General features: G+C 46.0%; 3 protein-coding genes across 4 annotated transcripts; all 3 read left to right on the top strand.

Moving 5' to 3' along the window:
- The first annotated feature begins 1294 nt into the window (after window positions 1–1294).
- LOC100863228 (uncharacterized) lies at window positions 1295–3514 on the top strand. 2 transcript variants are annotated; one of them, XM_003695796.3, is made up of 3 exons: window positions 1295–1465; window positions 1538–2098; window positions 2329–3514. In XM_003695796.3, exons 2-3 carry the CDS (start codon window positions 1579–1581, stop codon window positions 2685–2687), a joined length of 879 nt encoding a protein of 292 aa, XP_003695844.1. In that variant the 5' UTR covers window positions 1295–1465; window positions 1538–1578; the 3' UTR covers window positions 2688–3514. The 2 variants fall into 2 exon arrangements, with proteins under 2 accessions (XP_003695844.1, XP_086773727.1); XM_086917601.1 differs by having other exon boundaries at window positions 1322–1465; window positions 1524–2098.
- A 3608-nt stretch (window positions 3515–7122) lies between these two features.
- Window positions 7123–8994, top strand: LOC105736110 (uncharacterized). The gene is made up of 3 exons (XM_012489458.2): window positions 7123–7852; window positions 7930–8031; window positions 8183–8994. The coding sequence occupies exons 1-3, from the start codon at window positions 7384–7386 to the stop codon at window positions 8440–8442; spliced, it is 831 nt and encodes a 276-aa protein (XP_012344912.2). The 5' UTR covers window positions 7123–7383; the 3' UTR covers window positions 8443–8994.
- Window positions 8995–15701: 6707 nt separating this feature from the next.
- Window positions 15702–17369, top strand: Osi6 (DUF1676 domain-containing protein Osi6). Its single transcript, XM_012491598.3, has 3 exons — window positions 15702–16212; window positions 16288–16390; window positions 16473–17369. The coding sequence occupies exons 1-3, from the start codon at window positions 15874–15876 to the stop codon at window positions 16811–16813; spliced, it is 783 nt and encodes a 260-aa protein (XP_012347052.2). The 5' UTR covers window positions 15702–15873; the 3' UTR covers window positions 16814–17369.
- Window positions 17370–18010: the final 641 nt, after the last annotated feature.

The raw sequence follows: 18010 nt of genomic DNA, 5'->3' as shown, positions 1-18010 counted from the left end.
CACCGTGTCATTCCAACTTTCTACCATTCAATATCCCAATGATTCTTCCAAGATCCTCGAGAAAATCCGTTTATTTACGCTCAATCTCAACTCTTTTCACCGCGTTGATCAAATATTTGATTTTCGAACGAATCATTCTCCTTCGTTCATCTCGATCGTTCGTTTCGTATTACTTGTTCCGTCCGATTTTTTCCTACTTTTTTACTTTTATCCGGGTTAACAACAGTTTTCCCAACGACCAAAAAGGAAAAGAGATCGCGCGCGTGTTATTTTTCTTTTTTTGCCTTCTCAAACTGCTCGACGAAACCAGGCAAAAGAAATCTCGCGAGAAGTTCGCGAGCAGCGGTCCTGCAAGGAGGAAGTGTGCTCCGAGCACACGCTTGGCACACTTCGTCTCGCGCACACGCCCTCCCCCTGCCCCACCCCTAATTTGTTTCTTATTACGGCACGCGATATTTACTTTCTTTACGAGCGTAACATAACGAGCCCCCCCTCCCTCCCCCCGAGAATAATGCTTTCCAGAATATTTTTCACCTCGATTCCATTTCCTTCTCGACCCGTTTCGAGATCCTCCTCCCTCGAAACGAATCAAAAACGGAAACGTCTTGGAAAAACGACTCTTGTATCCGCCTCGATTCTCTCGATTGAATCGGGGGAAAAAAAAACAAAACATCGTCGTTCTACGCGAATCTTTAAATCTTTAAATCTTCCTCCTCTCCCAAAAAGCTCACCAAACTCGAAGGCTAACCAAAAAAAAAAAAAAAAAAAAGAAAAACGTTCGAGAAGATCTCTCGGATCTCTGGCAAACACAGACCCTTGAGAAATGTTGGATTCGATCGATCGATCGATCGATCGATCGGGATCGGCGGCCGAGTGTCGAGGTCTGACAAAGTGGCCACTTGGCGCACCGTGTTCCACATCCGTGACACGGTTCTCGCGATGGGTCGTGTGTGGACAACACCACCAGGAGAGTCCAGGAATCGGTCACGTGTGTGTTGGCCGACCTCCACTCTACTCCACGCGCGCTGCTCTACACTCTGCTCCACGGCACTCTGTTCCCAAGGTGTCCGGCAAAGGTGGAACCAGTTTCAGCGGGCCTCCTCGTCGGATCTCTCTCGGGGGTCGCCGCTCTTTTCCGCAGAGGCGAGATCAGCGCGCGGGTAGAGGGAGGCAGGCCACACGATGGATCCCACCAGTCGACCAGCCAACCTCGTATCAAAGGCAAAAGTGGGCACCACCCGCCGCCCCCGTGCACCACGCGGCGTTTTCGCGTGCAACCTATTCGACCCATCGTATATAAAAGCGGCCGGGGCGAGACGACGGGTTCAGAATACTCGCTACGCTCGATCCACGCATCGGGTGGTGGACCCGCCACGTCGACCAGCCGAGCAAAGGGACAGAGAAGAGGCGCGGCACCACCCAGCTTCCTTCGAAACGCATCGAAACCTTTCTTTTTTCTCGCCGAGTGAGTAATCTCTCGAGTACTTATCTATCTCTCCTCGATTTCATCTTAAAATCGGCAGATTCGATTGAAAAGTTCGCAGAGAGGCAAAAAAAAAAAAAAAAAAAGAGAGAAAGATGAAGGCCACGTTAGTGTTGCTGTTGTCGATCTCGTCGTCGTTGCTGGCCGCTTGCCTGGCAACCCCGTTGGAGAAGCTGAGCGACAAGATGAGCGTCCTCGAGCAGCAGTCCGTGACGCTCACGGATCGGGCAAAGTACGAGGAGGAGCTGCTACGGAAGCTGAACTCCAAGTGCTCGCAAAACGACATGAGCAGCTGCGTGATGCTCAAGCTGGTCACGTACATGAACAAGCTGCTTAAGAAGGCGTCCATCAAGCTGACCGACGACATCGAGATCAGAAAAACGAGCCAAGCGTCCGAGGAGGTGATCACGTTCGAGGCCGGGAGGAGCAAAGACGACGAGTCCGAGGTCCTCGACCTTGTCGCAAACAAGGTGTACGCGTTCGTCAAGTCGAGGAGCATCAAGTGGAGGATCCTGCCCGAGGACGATGTCGTCGTCTCCGCATCCGAGGACGGCAACGGATCGTTCAACCTCGGATTGTCCATCGAGAGGGCGGACAACGTCCCTGCCCAAGATGGTAAAGTATATTTCCCACAGTTACAGCAACAAGAAATTCCAACGAGACTTCGTTATTTCGTTCGTCCAAAAGAGATCTATCAAGAGATTCTTCTACGGATCTCTAATCCATCGATGAAACATCCTCGATTACGATCTCGCCCCACTTTTACTCTCCTCCTCCCCGATCCAACCACGGATCCCGGTGGAATCGTTTCGAAAGAAAGCGATAACAAATATTTTTTCGCACAGGTCGTGGGAAGAAGAACAACAACATGGGTCCGTTGATCGCCGCGGCCGTGTTGAAGATCGGCCTGATCGGCGGCCTCGCGTTCAAAGCGCTCGCTCTATTGGTCGGGAAAGCGTTGCTCCTCTCCAAGATCGCCCTCTTGCTGGCCGGTATAATAGGCCTGAAGAAGCTCTTCTCCCAGCAGAAGCACGTGACGTACGAGGTGGTGGCCCATCCTCATCACAGCTCGAGCCACACGTTCAGCTCGGACCACGGCCACGGCGACAGCTACTCGAGCGGTTGGGCGAGAAGTTTCCAGGAGCCGGTTTCCGGTGTTCAGAGCGACGCCCACGAGCTGGCCTACTCGGCTCACGCCAAGTAAGAAGAGGAAAAGGAAGGAGAGTAATCCGTGGATACGTGATGGATTGATTTGAACCGGGCGCTATTCACGCCATTTCTCGTTCGCCACAATTAATTCTTGCCAACACCACGCGCTCTTCTTGCCTTTTCTCTTCGTATTCTCTTTTTTCTTCACTCCTCTCTGTTTTCTTCTTCGTCTCGAAACGAGACAACTCTTTGCTACTCTCGACTGTATTCGACTGTGTAGACTGATAGACTTGGACAGAGTTTGGACAGATCTTGGGAGGGATTCGTAGAGTTAACGATGAATGGATTCGATATATATATAGCGTTGCCATCGATATTTTAATGCAATTTTTATTCGTGCCAAAAAATCGATATGCTCCTCATTTGTTCTTTTTTTTATTTGAACGCGTTTCAATTCGATCGCGATTCGGTTGGGAAGACTCGCATATATCGCGAATATAATTCGATCGAGGAATCGCGTTCCCACGAGTTCATCGAGCGGTCGGATCACGTTTATAGGTAGACGGACGAACGAGACGCACCCATCGACACGGAATACTACTACTATTACTACCACTACTATTACTACTGCTACTGCATCGACGAGTGGACTGTTCCATAACAACTGTAACTATATACTCTATTTATCGACTAATTTATGATTTAACTTATTCGCCAACCGAGGCGCAGAACTGTAAAAATAATGTTGTTTAATTTACGTTGTTACTTACTTGTATAAATAAATATTTATTTTGTTGTTATTTATATATATATATATATGTTTGCATATAATCTTGTATAAAAAAAAAAAGAGGAAAAAACTAGTCCAATATTTGGAAGAAACTTTTGTCTTTTTAATCCTCGTCCCATATTTTATCTAATAGTTTTATTGGAATTATATATATAGAAAAAGAAAGGAGACTGTGTGTTATCAAATTATCGAAGAATGCAATAAAAGAACGAATAATTGTTTTACGGAAAGGTAGGTGCGAATCAATCACTCGATCATTATCACTGTTTAATCGTTCATTCTGTCGTGATTAAATTCGAACGAGAAACTCTCTCGCACAATTTTTCATCAAACGAGGCCACATTTTGCAAAAGAGGAGGAAGAATGATAGACGTAACATAAAAAAAAAAAAAAAAAAAAAATGTTCCAGATTTTTTAATTTTAGATCCAGAAATTATTAGCGGTTCATACGTTACGAAATGAATGCAATCAATAAAGATTGACGGAAAATTTAATTATACCGCCAAAAATTCCATCTCGACTGGTAGAAGAATTGGCCGATTGTGCACGGAACGAAAATTCGATAAATTATTTTCTAACTGTTGGATAGAAAAAAATATGTATGCAATATATTCGTGGTATTCGTCACGTCGTGCTTCGCTTTGCGGAACTTAGCGGGACTTCAACAACACCACCAGATGGCGATTCGAGCTAGGAATTTGACTCGACTTACAACATCTAATCTTTATCCTCGAGCGTACGTTTATTCCAACTTCTAACTCAACTAACAAAACTCGTAACGTTTCCAGTTTCCAAAATTTTGCGGTATTCTTACAAAAAAAAAAAGAAAAAAAAAAGAATTACACAAAGACGAACTCACACGTTTCAACGAATTCGGATCGAATTTCTTCTTTGCACTCGTGGAATCTTCGAGACGAAAGTTCGAGGCTGTCGGAAGCCTCGTCGATTTTCGGAGGCGATTTTCAAATCGAGGGACGAAGGGAAAACGAAAAAGTAGCGGCGAAGCGCATCTCTCATTCAAATAAACCGTCCCCGTTTCGCCGCTTTCTCCGCCTCGATTGGGAAGAATCGAAAAGAAGAAGAAGGAGAAGATGACGACGACGATGATGATGGCTCGATAAGGGACACCCGGGAGAAAGAATCTCTTTCTCTCCCTTCCCTCTTCCCTACTCCTCCTCTTCGCGCGATCAACTTTCGGTTTCGGGTATCGGAGAGAGGCGGACGTCATCGTTGACCCAGTTCTCGATATATTCTCGATAAATTGGAGAGAAGAAAAAAAAAAAAAGAATATCGACACGTGGATCACACAAAGACGAGAAAAAGGAATACACTTTGTGTATAATAATTAATAGCGAGCGAAGAATTTGAAATTATTTTTCGACGATCTTTCGAAATTCGTAAACAGGTACGAAATCGAATTCGTAGAAAATCGTTCAAAAGTTATAATAAAATTATAGATCGAAAGGATCGAGATTATTATTTTCGATAATAAAAATATAATCGAATTCTTCGAATGATCTTCAAAATTGGGAGGAAATTCGAAAAGATCCACTTCGCGTGGAATGGAATTTCAATTTCATTTTTTTTTTTTTTTTCATTTTCTCGATCGTTTATCATCGAATTTACGCGCTCGATCGAGAAAATTAGTGGCCTGGTTTCGTTTCGTTTCGAACGCGCGCGCGTTTTCGCCCGATTCGGAGAAATTCGTCGCGAGAGGAGAAAGTATCTCTGGACGTATCGATCGTATCTTTTCTTATTATCGTCGTAGAAGGATGTTGGACGCGCGTAAATGGTGTCGACCAGTCTGTGTCTGAATGATCGGCCGCTTGTTGTTGCCGACACACATTTCCTCGTCTATCGAAAGGAGAAAACGTCCGCAACGATAGATTCTCCAACCGATTCTCCGGTTCCAAATTGTCCTCCTCCCTCGCTTATTAGCAGGAAGAATTATCCCGGGGAGAAACCCGATGCCTGATTAAATTCTCCTCTCTCTCTCTCTTCCTCTCCTCTCTCGTCTTTTTAACACGGAAAAACAAGGACACTCGAGTCCAGTCGTTTGAAAAACTTGATGATCATTACACAGGATATTAAAAGGCGTCGTTAAGGGGAAATTTACGATCGTAAAATATTAAATTGAAGGTGTTGGATAATTAAAGACAGCTACTTTGACGGGGAAAGAAAGATAATTGAATTCTAAATATAGAAGTGTTGACTAAGTACAGTTAAATACAGCTGTAACCAAGTTTGTAAATGAGAAATAATTAAGAAACTTACCCACCTTGTTGAAGGAAAGGAACATGAAAAATTTCAAGACTTTTCAGACGTTTGTTCTTTCCAATCGTAATAAACACCACCTCGCGAATACCTCATAATTCAATATAAGAATATATACCACGATATATACCTTCGAAAACTTTTTTTCCAAAACTTTTTCCCAACAACGACCCCCTCCCCTCCCCGAAAAAATTTCCACAACTCGTCCAAACAAGGAGAAAAAGAATTTCGATCCAAAACCAAACCCACCCCGGGGATCTCGATCATCATCTTCTCTCCTCCAATCGAAACGAAAAGAAAGAAGTAAAGAAAGAACGAAAGAAAGAAAGAAAGAAAGGTTGTCCATCCAAGCCTCATCCCGTCGATCGGGTTTCACAGGATCGCACGTTCACGTTCCGTGTGGCGTGGCGTCGTGGCAAGGAACGAGGCGAACGGTATCAAACCGGGCCTAGTTATACCTACCATCCAGCATTACGTATATATACACACGTATACGATACCGCGTGTATCGTTCGAGCGGCACGCGAAGGGAAGTGGAACAGAAGAGAAAGGTATGCGGCAAGATGAACTAGTTTCGATCCCGGCCTGGTGTCTCGATCGAGCCGGACCGCCGATCCTTCCTCCCTCTGCTCCCGTCCTCTCCTATCACCCGCTTATCACCCGGACCCGGACAACAACAACAACAACGACAACGACTCGTCCACATTCCTCTCCTTGGAATAAAATTAATTCGATCCAAGGAGAATCCTCCACGACGATCCGTGTTGACGACGTCTCTCGATGAAAATTTTCTCTCTGAAAAAAAAAAAAAAAAAGAAAAAAAGAAGGAAAAGAGGAAAAATTTGTGAATCGAGTCGTTAAAAATCGTGGCTAATATGTGGCGCGGATCTCGCGTGCCGTTAATTGCGGATAAGACGAGGCGCGCGCGCGCGCGCGCCGAGATTCGAAATCGGTTACGTTCTCTTCTGCTCCACTAAATCGCGGAAAGAGGGAAAGGAAGCCGAGGTTCGTTCCGTTTGGGCGGGGTGTTGCGCGATATCCAGTGATCTAGAATAAGGGGAGCGCGAGACGATGTGTGTGAGAGAGAGAGAGAGAGAGAGAGACGGGAGGAGAGGAAGGCGGAGGCGTAAAGGCTCGCGCGTTGCAGCCAACCGCGGCGTAACGCTCTGAAACTTTTCGCTTCGGAAAAATGAGAATTGAAAGAGAGAAAGAAGAAAAAAAAGAACGTAAGGGGAGTAGGAGATAAAGACGGAGAGGAGAGGAGGGAGAAGAGAAAAAAATCTCGCGGGAGGAGGATGATGATGGCGATGATGATGCAGGCGCGCAACGAGCGAGCAACGCGAGAACGAGAGGAGAACGGATGGTCGAGGCGGCCCCCGATCCTCTCCTCTTCCTTTTTTTCTTCCCTTCTTTTTCCTTTTCCTTCTTCCTCCTCTTCTTCTTCCTTCTCTCTCTCTCTCTTTTTTTTGTTCTTTCTTCTCTTCTTCATAGTTACAATCACCGACCGGCACGTAACAACTACGTATATATAAACGAGACTACGAATCGGCCGAGATGCACCACTCGGACCTCCGCCGTAGGTTCCACACAGGTTCCCGACAATTTTCCAACCGCGTGTTTCTAAACCGCCGCAGCAGTCGTCGCGATATACAGTCGGAAGAGAGCATCGTCCGAGTGCGCGGAGAGCATGGATTGGGCAAGGATCGCGCTCGTCCTGTCGCGCCACGGGGATCGGCGCGGCCGTTGCCTGGCCATCTGCCTGTCCGTCGTCTGCGTGTTTTGCATCGCGAGTCAGGCTAGCGCGACGGACGTCAACGGGACGAGGGACGAGGCCTCGGCGTTCCCGCCCGATTGCTCGGGCGCGGACGCGTCTAAGAATATTTCTGTGTCTTGTTACGGGATCAGGATCGTGAGGAGGATCGTGCAACAGTTTCTGGAGAGGTCGAGCCAGCAGCCCGACCTCGAGATCTTCGACGGGGTCAGCCTGGTCGAGGTGGAGCCAACCTTGTCGAGGAAGGGCAAGCTGATGAAGGGATTCGGCAGCGTGGGAAGCCTGATGCAGTTTCTGGAGGGGAGGGAGCTGAGGATCAAACTGCCCGCCTTGTTGCCCCAAAATCTCGAGGCCGCTCTCCAAGAGAGTTTGCCGGTCGATCAAGGTTCGATAGATTCGATGTATTGGGCGGGGGATGAATAATATTCGTTCCTTCATTCGTTTCTCTCGTCTCGGTTTCAGCAAGACGAGGAAGCGGCGGAGGTTTCGGGGGCGGCGGCGGCGGCGGCGGCGGCGGGAAGAAAGGCGGCGGTGGCGGGATGATGATGCTCGCTCTCATGATGGGTAAGACGATTTTTCCTAATAACGATAATCTCGTCCTGAAAACTGAAGAAAATTATCATAATACCTTAAGATGAGATGTTATAAAAATTTCTCTCTTCTGTTCTCTGTCTGAATGTTCGAACGATCACAATTGGTTGGTTGCAATTTTCAGGCAAGATGATGGCGGCGCTGGGATTCGGCGCGCTCGGCCTGCTGGCAATGAAGGCGTTGATGGTGTCCGCGCTGGCCTTGATGCTCTCCTTGATCGTGGCCGTGAAGAAGCTGGCGAGCGGGCACGAGAGCGGCGGCGGCCACCACGTGGTGTACGCGCAGGACGTGGGCCACCACCATTACCGGAAGAAGCGGTCCGAGGAGGTGGATCTCCCTTACAGGGGATACGCTCACCTGTTCGCCGACTCGAGGGTGTCCTGATCCTCCGTCCTCCTCACCCGCCATCGTTCGTCGCCTCTTCTTCGAGACGAGACAGCACCGATACATTTGTCGATCCATTTCAATTAATTGAAAGGAGAGAGGGGAGAAGGAGAGAGAGAGAGAGAGAGAGAGCATGAGCACGAGACGAGACAAGGACGACGGTGACAATGACACGATGGGACGATGGGAGTAGCGAAGACAGTTCGGACGCACACTTGACGCACGCACAGGCTCCGTTAGAAAGTGACGGTTTTAAAGAATTCGCACGTGACACGTAGAGGTGTTGAAAACGTAACGATTGAACGCGGTTGCGATGGATCGGGAGGAACGACGAAACGACGGGCGCTGGACACGGTGGAGAGAAATCGAACGTTCGATCATCGAGCTTCGTTCACCGCACACAAGAATTTTTATTTATTACTGATCCCTTTCTTTCGTTCTCTCATTCTGACTCATTCCATTTCTTCCATTTCTTTTGTATTATTTATTTATTTATTTATTTATTTATTTCAATTGTTTGTTTATCGCAACCGAATAAAAATTTTTATCCAATTTTGTTTGGCTCAAAACACAACAATCGTCGTCTGTGCGTCTGCTCCATTCTTCCGTCGCTTTCCGTCCGATCGAGAAAAGAGAATAAGATACTTTGCAATCGGTTCCGAATAACGCTGGAAAATTTGAATAAAATTTCAGAAAAAAAAAAAAAACATTTCTGAAATTTCAAAGATATCTAGTTAGTAATCCGTCGCTCGATCGAAAATAATGAAAAGGAAGAAAGGCTTCGACTCGTGATTGGGAACGTTGGACCAGTTATTCCGCTCCATTTTGTCGCTCGAGCAAAGAAATGAAAGAAAATTTCCGATACGCGTCGAAATAACCGTTCTAAGATTTAGGAAAGAAGAGAAGAGAGGAGTGGAGAGAAGAAGAAAATTTTAAACTCGTATTGGAAACAAAATTGATAATCGAGAATCGAGGCTTGGACCGTAATAATATCCGATAGAATACACACACACACACGCATATATATATGTATATATATATAGGAAAATCGGATCGAAGCCGATCGAGGAAAGTGTGCCAACGAGTCGCCACTCGCCGTGCGTTGCATATTTCAGTTCTCCGCGCTCGCGATTAAACTCTCCCTCCGCCCGTCTATTCCTAATCGATCGGATTAACGAGCATAAAAGTGGCAAAAAGCTACCACTTATGACGGCGCCTCCTCCCCCCCCCCCTCCCTCGCGTGATCCGGATGTCCGCGTTGGCGGGACGCTGGTTGTGGGTAAGCGTGTCTCGCAAGTGGCACAAACCGATTGTGTAAGAAATCGTGCAAAGTGAAACGTTCGACCGGTCGGTTTTCGACCAACCGTCTCGCGGAGTTGTGCGTTTCGTGATCGCAATCGCCCAATGAAAAAGTGAGGAAAAGTCTAGAAAAGTCAAGCTACGCGAGTTAATTAATAACTCGATGCATAATAAATACATTATACAACGTTTCCTCGTTTCGGCTACAACCGATTTACATATATTTTATTCTAAGTTGAACGAAGAAATATCGTTCAAGATCCGATTCTTCTCTGCGAAAAAAAAAAAAAAAAAAGAATCAAATTTCGAAATCGAGGCCTCGTCGTGCCCTCGAACAATTTTCAAATCTCGTTTCTCGGAGAAGCCGCGGAGCGGTCGAGCGGCAGAGTCGGGCTCAGCTTTCCAGAGGCTTCCTCTTTCTATGCACCTTCCCAACCCCCCACCACTCGAGCCGCCGCTTCCCCCACCCTCGGCCCCGTTTCTTCGCCGAGTTGCTCGCCTCGAACGAAGGCGCCTCTGGTGGGAGGATGAAGCGAGGAGAAGACCGAGACCCACTGGCACAGATTCCGCGCCACTTCCTTTTTTTTACGTTTGAAAAATATCATAAAACGGGGGAAACGCGGTGGTAATCGGCTCAGATCATCCAGTGAATGCCGCGCACTCGTAATGCCACGAACGGACGATGAACCGATTCTATCTATCTATCTATGCTCGGAAATTCCGGAATCGATTCTAACTGTTTCTCAACAAGTTGTAAACAGAGTTTAATAATATTTTTATCGATCTTATTTTTGTGACTTGTTTTTCCTCCCTTTCTATCCTTCGTCTCTCTTTCTCGCTTACTTTCTTCGTCTAAATATACAAGTTTCTTCGACGATACGTATTTCTGATGATACGTCAACTTTCTCGATTGAATAAAAAAAAAATAAAAAAAAAGTTTCTTCGTTATCGATACGTGTTTCATTCGAATTCCTCGAGGCGATTCCTTTGTACGTTTCTTTTTTTTCTTTTTTTTTTTTTTTTTTTTTTTAAATATTAACATTGTAATTTATACATTCATTGTTCTTTTACTTTTTACTTCCATCAACTTTCACGCTTTGTTTTCTGTTTCCTTGATTGGTAAACAAGTTTCCAACTTGGATTTTTTTTCTTTCTCTCTCTCATTTAAAATTTGCATAAATATACTTTCCTTCTCGAACTTCATACTTCGCAATTGCTGCTGCTTTTCGCTTTCGTTCTAAAAAAGAAATTTCTTTCCTTCCTTCCTCCTTTTCCATCATCTCGATGGGGGCAGCAACCTTATCAAAATCGGCACGTAATCCCGATTGCTCTGCTTTCCATTTCTCTCTCTCTCTCAGCGAACAACGAACGACACGTGACGACACGACACGACACGACACGACACGACACGAAACGGCGATTAAAGTTTTACAGCGCCGTAAACTCGAGCGCGACGAAGCTTCCCCGCATCGCCAAGGGAAAACGAAAGTTGGAACGTTTTCGTGAATGGAGCGGCAAAAATCGCGACGATCGATTGCCAAGCAAAAGTTCGAATCTATTTCCAGACACCTCCGCCTCTCGTTTCTCGTTCTCTTTTTTCTTCTAAATTAATAAAGATAGATCCGCTTGAAAGACAAATCGACAATATCTGAAAATATTTCCTCGATCGAGATCTTTCATTGAAAGGAATTCGAAAAATCTTTCGAAAGTAAGACATTCTAACGATAAACTCGTCTAAAATCGAAACGACGAATCGAACGACGATCGCCGTAATATTTCATGCCGTGAAAGAGTAGCCCGTTACATTCCACGGTTATTATCCGTTCGACGAAAAGGAAATTTAAAATTCAAATGCGCCGATCGTGCCGACCGATTTTACGAATGTACGCGCGCGTGTGTGTCAAAGGCGATTCATGCCTCGGACGCACACTGTAGTAGACAACTGTTACTGAATAATCAGAAATTTCTATGCAAACAGGCTGGAGGGTATTAGAGGATCGACAACGAATGGATGGAAGCTGTCTAATTTAAAAAATCGTTTATGCAAATGGATTCGCGCCGAGATTATTCGGGTCGAACGATATTTATGAAAAGGCCGGAGGATTTTTCAAATTCCTTCCTTCCTACCCGACCCAAGAATTTTCTCGAACGAATGGAAAATGAGACGAGATTATCGAGAACACTATCGAGAAAATCGTCCTTATCTATTTTCCTCTTTCGTTCGTTCAACTCGATTCGATATAAATACTTTTCTTTTTTTCCTTCTCTAGTCTCTAAAATCGATACTTTTAAAAGTGTTCCACGAATCCGTTAACGATCCATCCACCCATAAATGGAATTGTATCGTTTTTAAAAAAATTTTATTCGATCGTTTTAGAACAGATAAAATGTATAAATATATACGTGTCAAATTCGTGAGAGAGAAGAAGAAAAGAAAAGAAAAAAAAAAGAAAAAAATCACTCCTTCCATTAATTTCACAACACAAGAAGAAATACGGTAGTCTTTACACGTTCCTCGACCGATTTACAGTCAAACTCGTCACTTTACACGACGACTCGTTACAACCAATTCGTGGAACGATAAAACGACACTTTGACAAATCTCATTGAACTCTTTCCATCGTCTCGAATGTACGGGATAATAAAGGATTCGTCGCGCGTTGAATGGGCGACGAGTCCAAAAAAAAAAAAAAAAAAAAACCATGGATTTTGGAGAAAGCGGAGCGAAATATTCCACCCTTGTCGAAAAATTGGTAAAAACTCGCTCGAAAAAAAAAAAAAAGAAAAAACGCTTCAAGTTGAACCGACGACCGTGGAAAAACTCGACTCGATCACGATTTCCCCCCGTTTCCTGTTGACCGACTTGGCGCAATGTATGATATTTTCGTTCGAAAAGTTTGCAATTTCGAAGTTCAATCAGTTAGAAGAAGCTCGAGGCAAATTATAAGGAATTTGCGAGGAAAATGTTGCGTGTGTTGCATTTCTGGGTTAACACTGGATCGGCCAATCAAGGGATCGACCGATGGTCGTCGTCGTCGTCGTCGTCGTCGTCGTCGTCGTTTCTCTGGTCCGAGTGAAATTCTCGGGCGAACCGTGTGCATGCGAAGCGAGTCGAGGCGGAGAGAAACGTCAACTTGGAGGCTAACGTGCGTGCACGACGATGACATTTATTCTCACAACTTCTCTTCTTCTCTTTTCTTTTCTCTCGGAATCTCGTTTCGCGATACGATACGATTTCTGAAAGAAATTCGTGAAAGAAATCGGTGAAATTCGAAAACTCGTTCCACAATTGTCAAACAATAAATCAGAGCAGTTCGTGTTTCAAACGGGCAAGGAAGCGGACGGGGGAATTGGAATTCCATCGCAAATGTATTATTACACGTTATTATATGATGATATAACTCGAGGATGCACGCGTGGAATTATCCTATGGAACAAACAACAATGTGTCAAAGCACGCCGCTAAAAAGTATCATTGTAATAAAGTAGTATGATAGATACGATAGATATTTATACGAAGTCGGTTTATGCCGGCTATTTACTCTCTCTCTCTCTCTCTCTCTCTCTCTCTTTCCGCTACATTACATTTTCATTGCATCAAACGGATGAAATGAATAATATTCCTTCGATTCGTAAATTATTGCGGCATAGAAATAATAACGATTACTTTCAACGATTAGCCTCGACAAACCTCGGTTAATAAACACGGATTCTTCGCATAAATTGCACGCTCATCACCGTACCATTAATCTCTTCTTTATTCCAAACATAATTCTCCCATTATCTCCGATATACACTCAAATATACAGCGGATAAAATGAAATTTTTCCTACATCTATATTTTAGAAAAAAACAAACTTTTAAACAACGATCAATTTGATAAAATTTACTCTCAACTCTCGTCGGAATATTCTCGATTCTATTATTCTGCGATACGACAACACAGCGTGTTGAATAAATTCGAGGCGAAAAACACGCGCGTACAAACACACGTACACAAAGAGAAAAGAAGAAGTAGTTGGCTCGGTGAAAGTTTACATAATCCGTTCAACGAGCGTATATCAAGCGTACCTAATTTCGCGATCAAGCTCTTCAAGATCGTTCTCCTCCTATACACGATTCCACCTGGAAGAAGGCTGGGCGTGTCTGTTCCTCTCTGCTCCTCTCCACGGAAGGAGAAACCGTGATTTTACTTTTGAACGAAGTCTCTCTCTCTCTCTCTTTCTCTCCTACTCCTTGCCAACGAGGGGGCGGAGAAGGATCGAAACGAAAGGATGATCCACGAGAAAGGATGAATGAATGGGGCACTGACGTCAACAACAGGAGAAGAGAAACAGGAGAAGAGAAAGAAGGAAGAGAATTTCGCGGTAATATTATTAACGGAGATCGTGCGAAAACACGACGCGTCCTCTTACGTGCGCGAACATTTCGCTTCTGACCTTACATCGCTCGTCTAACAACCCTCGGCTCCGATTTCGTGGGGGGAGGGGAGAATTCGAACCTGCGCCGTGGAACGTGAGATTACGGACGGAATCAATTCGAAATTTAAAAAATAACTTAAATCTTCCTCGCAAGATTACTCTCGAATAAAAATCTGAATTTTTCATCTCTCTCTCTCTCTCTCTCTCTCTCTCTCTCTCTCTCTCTCTCTCTCGAGAAAACTCGAATCGATTCAAAATCGAAAAGTTGGTGATCTACTCCTCCAAGATCGATTTTCGAGATTCCTTCCAACGTATATAAATATCGTTGCACGAGCTCGGAATTTCGGGCGAGGAGGAAATTCCACGGTGGGTTTGTTTCGCAACCGAAATTCCTCGCGGTCGAAAGGAAGCGAAACGAAAACGACAAGAGGCGTTTCGTGTCATTATCAACGAGGGGCCCCTTCGTGAGAGCCAGCCGCGGCCGGGGTCAGAGTAGAAAGTGGTGTCCGCGCGCGATCAAGGTCGGATCCGGGATGTTTGAACCTGATCTATACCAGTTTTCTTTCATTCACGCGAGGAGAGAGAGAGAGAGAGAGAGAGAGAAGAGAGAGAGTTCGCACGCGTCAATTTTCTCGTCCTCCGGAAATCACGATTCAACCAGACTCTCCACTTTACTTTGCTATCTCGCGAGATAGAGATAGAATGACGAAGTCGTCCCCTCGAGAATTGGACGACTCGTGTTGGAGGAGACTAGATCTCCCTCTCTCTCTCTCCATTCTTTCCCAATCGGATCTTGTCCACCGTGCGTTTAGCGCCGTTAAGCTCTCTAACAACAGCCTTTGTTAATTGGAGGATCCCCGTTAATTGCTCCGCGTGACTTCATCCGACGCTTCTTGCCGAGGAGAAAACCTCGGCAGAGGTATTGAAATCTGAATAATATTTTCACCCGAGGTTTGCAACTTAATACTTTTCGTCTTGTCAATTCGATCTCTTCTTTAATACCGTTCGTAACAATTTAATCTGTTTGATATTCACGCTCGATATTTCACAATTCAATCCGTTACCGATACCTTGGCCTCTTATTATTACCCGATCGCTAACTGTAAAACCTGTTGAATAATGGTTCGTCGAAACCGGGTCATCTTCGTACGACGAATTACTTGCCCAAACGATCCAAATCGAATTTTCCCTTCGAAACGTTCGCCGAGTGGCCACGACGAGTGGAGATGAAAGGGAACGGTTTTCCTCGTTCTCTCACGGGGTCCCGCTTCTCTCCGTTATCCGTTATCCGTGGGCAGGTCGCAGGTCGTGGTGGATGGATGGATGGGCGGCTGTGGACGCCGTGGTGGAACACCTATCCGCGCCCGCCTCGCTCGAGTACTTTCCTCGGTTGGGCCCCTCGGTTAAACGGCCCGTACGCCGCCCGTCCGAGCATTGTGACGACACGTCCCACGGCAAATAGGAAGAAAAAAGAGACAGGGTGGGGCGGTGACGCGCGAGAGGAGGGGCCCGCCAAATATATAAGGTAAAGAGATTGCACGGATGGACCACACGAAATTTCACTACGGACGGGACGGGTTTCGGGAAAATTCGGCCGCCGTTTCGTGATTCGAAATACGCGTACATATATTCTCTCCTCTCTCTCTCTCTCTATATATATATATATATACATACATACACATCTCGACTTTCCGTTTCGTCGAAGGAGAAGATGACGAAGATATTACCGTTGTTGGCATCGATCGCTGTTCTGACGGTCGTCGTGGCCGGTGGCCAGAGTTTGGACGATTGTCTGCAGAGCGACAGCATCTCCTGCGTGCAGAAGAGCCTGTACAGGAAGGCGAAGGAGTTCTTCGACAAGGACAGCTTGGAGCTGTTCACCGGTGTCAGCCTGGTGAAGAACGAGCAGGGGAGAGGGTCGAGGAGTGGGAAGGAGCTGATGTACGAGCAGGAAATCGACGCGGCGAACAGTGTGACGGACAGGCAGAACGCTCTCGAGAACTTCGTGAGCGAGGAGGCTGGCCAATTGTTGACCGGTCGCAGCCTTAGGGTAAATAACAACAGTAGTCAGTCTTCCACGACACAGTATCCTCTCCGCTAATCTCGACGATCCGATTCATTCCAGATCAACTTTGCCCCCGCCTTCGAGAAGATCGGAGAGTCCGCGCGTGCCATCAGCGACTCGGCGCCGGAAGAGGTCCGCCAGGCGGTCGACGAAGTCGTCGAGGGTACGTGTTTGATAAAAAAAACTTTTTAGATGCAATTTTAGACGACAATCCGTCCTCTTCTGACTCAATTCAACTTTTCCAGGCCGAGGTAGGAAGAAGATACTCAAATCGATCCTGCCCCTCCTGATCGCAGCGAAAGTGAAGATCGGCGCGTTGGCAACCCTCGCCTACTTCGCCATCGGCCTGATAGCCAAGAAGGCCATCTTCGCCTCTCTCATCTCGCTCGCCATTTCCGCCTTCTTCGGCCTCAAGGCGCTCTGGTCCAAGAATTCTCACGACATCACCCCGTACAACGGTTGGGCGGGCGGCAACAACGGCGGATGGGTCGCCCCCGTGGCGAGCGGATGGTCTTCCTCGGCCAACTCGTGGGACGATTCTCACGGCTACGCGCAGAGCCAGGCGTACTCTGGATATCATCATTGATCATAAGTTTTAGTTTCCTGTTCGCGTAAACTGTCTTTCCTTCTCACTCATCTTCCTCTTCTTCTTCCTTTCATCCTCGTTTCTATCCTCTCTCACCTTCCCTCCCTCGATCCAAGAATTATGTAGAAAGCGAAATCATCCTGTTTCCTTTCTTTTTTTTTTTCTTTTTTTTTTTATAGTTCCTGAATCGATCTATTTATTGCTATCTTATTATTTATCCGATACGTCTGTAACGATAGTTTAGACATCCCCGACCAGGGAGTCGAAGTGTAAATAATGTTTTATATATATATATATATAAAGAAATTGACAGGACTTGGGAATCAAACATAGAGGCTAGTCGTATAACAAACGCGTTTCTCCCTCGATTCCATCGTATCGATATCCTCCCCGCATCGATCGCAGTTTGAAAATCAACACCATCTAGTCCACGTACGATTTAGATCAACTCTGTCAACCCCCTACTACCTGATCATCTGTGTGTAACTATGCGTGACCATGCCTGTGAAAATACAGTTTAATAGAGAGAGAAAAAAAAAAAAAATAGTGAAAACAACACGGAGAGAAAAGTGATTCATTTTCCCTTCCCACCACGATATCATCATCTTCGACTGCGCTTGGTCGTCAGATTCGGTCGAAAATTCTGCCGGATCCGAAAAGAGAAATCACTCGTCGACTTTCCAACCTTTCCAGGAACCTTCGAAACCGTCTCTCTCTCTCTCTCTCGGCGAAATTTCGATCGGCCTCGAAACCGGCCCCGCGAAATCGATCCTCGGACGGCAGCGAATGGCGGATACGGCAGAGCGACGAGGGGAAAGTGCAAGAAGCGCGTACACATCCGGTCGATGGGGTCGCGGCGTACATCGATTCGTAATCGGGTCGGTGGATTCCAGTAAATCTTGCCGATGTCCTTAAGTCCCAGATAGAGGGAAATGAGCGGCTGGAAAGGAGGTTGGCGCAAAATTGCCGTTTCTTCCGACGCTTGGCCAGGCCGGCGGTAAAAATCCTTTTTTGCCCGTTTCTGTTTCTGGGCCAGCCAACGAACCATTTCGTTCGATCGATCGCCGTGAAAATTTTGATACAAATTTCGACGACGAGATGAGATATAAAGATAAAGAAAATAAGGTTCGTTCGATCGAGAACGAAGGTGAAACGAGGAACGAGGGGTGGCACGGACGGGTGTCACGGCTCGTTACA

Source organism: Apis florea, unplaced genomic scaffold (genome assembly GCF_048593485.1).
Source record: "Apis florea isolate Af1SG1 unplaced genomic scaffold, ASM4859348v1 contig_2272_pilon, whole genome shotgun sequence".
In the NCBI taxonomy this organism is placed as follows: domain Eukaryota; kingdom Metazoa; phylum Arthropoda; class Insecta; order Hymenoptera; family Apidae; genus Apis; species Apis florea.
Note: the sequence above shows the minus strand (reverse complement) of the source record. Positions and strands in the feature narration are given on the sequence as shown.

Excerpts from the sequence above, each read along its gene's own strand:
- LOC100863228 (XM_003695796.3), top strand. The coding sequence starts at position 1,579 with ATGAAGGCCACGTTAGTGTTGCTGTTGTCGATCTCGTCGTCGTTGCTG. Across the intron at positions 2,099-2,328 it reads CAACGTCCCTGCCCAAGATG|GTCGTGGGAAGAAGAACAAC; the intron begins GTAAAGTATATT and ends TTTTTCGCACAG.
- LOC105736110 (XM_012489458.2), top strand. The coding sequence starts at position 7,384 with ATGGATTGGGCAAGGATCGCGCTCGTCCTGTCGCGCCACGGGGATCGG. Across the intron at positions 7,853-7,929 it reads GAGTTTGCCGGTCGATCAAG|CAAGACGAGGAAGCGGCGGA; the intron begins GTTCGATAGATT and ends TCTCGGTTTCAG. Across the intron at positions 8,032-8,182 it reads GATGCTCGCTCTCATGATGG|GCAAGATGATGGCGGCGCTG; the intron begins GTAAGACGATTT and ends TGCAATTTTCAG.
- Osi6 (XM_012491598.3), top strand. The coding sequence starts at position 15,874 with ATGACGAAGATATTACCGTTGTTGGCATCGATCGCTGTTCTGACGGTC. Across the intron at positions 16,213-16,287 it reads TGACCGGTCGCAGCCTTAGG|ATCAACTTTGCCCCCGCCTT; the intron begins GTAAATAACAAC and ends GATTCATTCCAG. Across the intron at positions 16,391-16,472 it reads GGTCGACGAAGTCGTCGAGG|GCCGAGGTAGGAAGAAGATA; the intron begins GTACGTGTTTGA and ends CAACTTTTCCAG.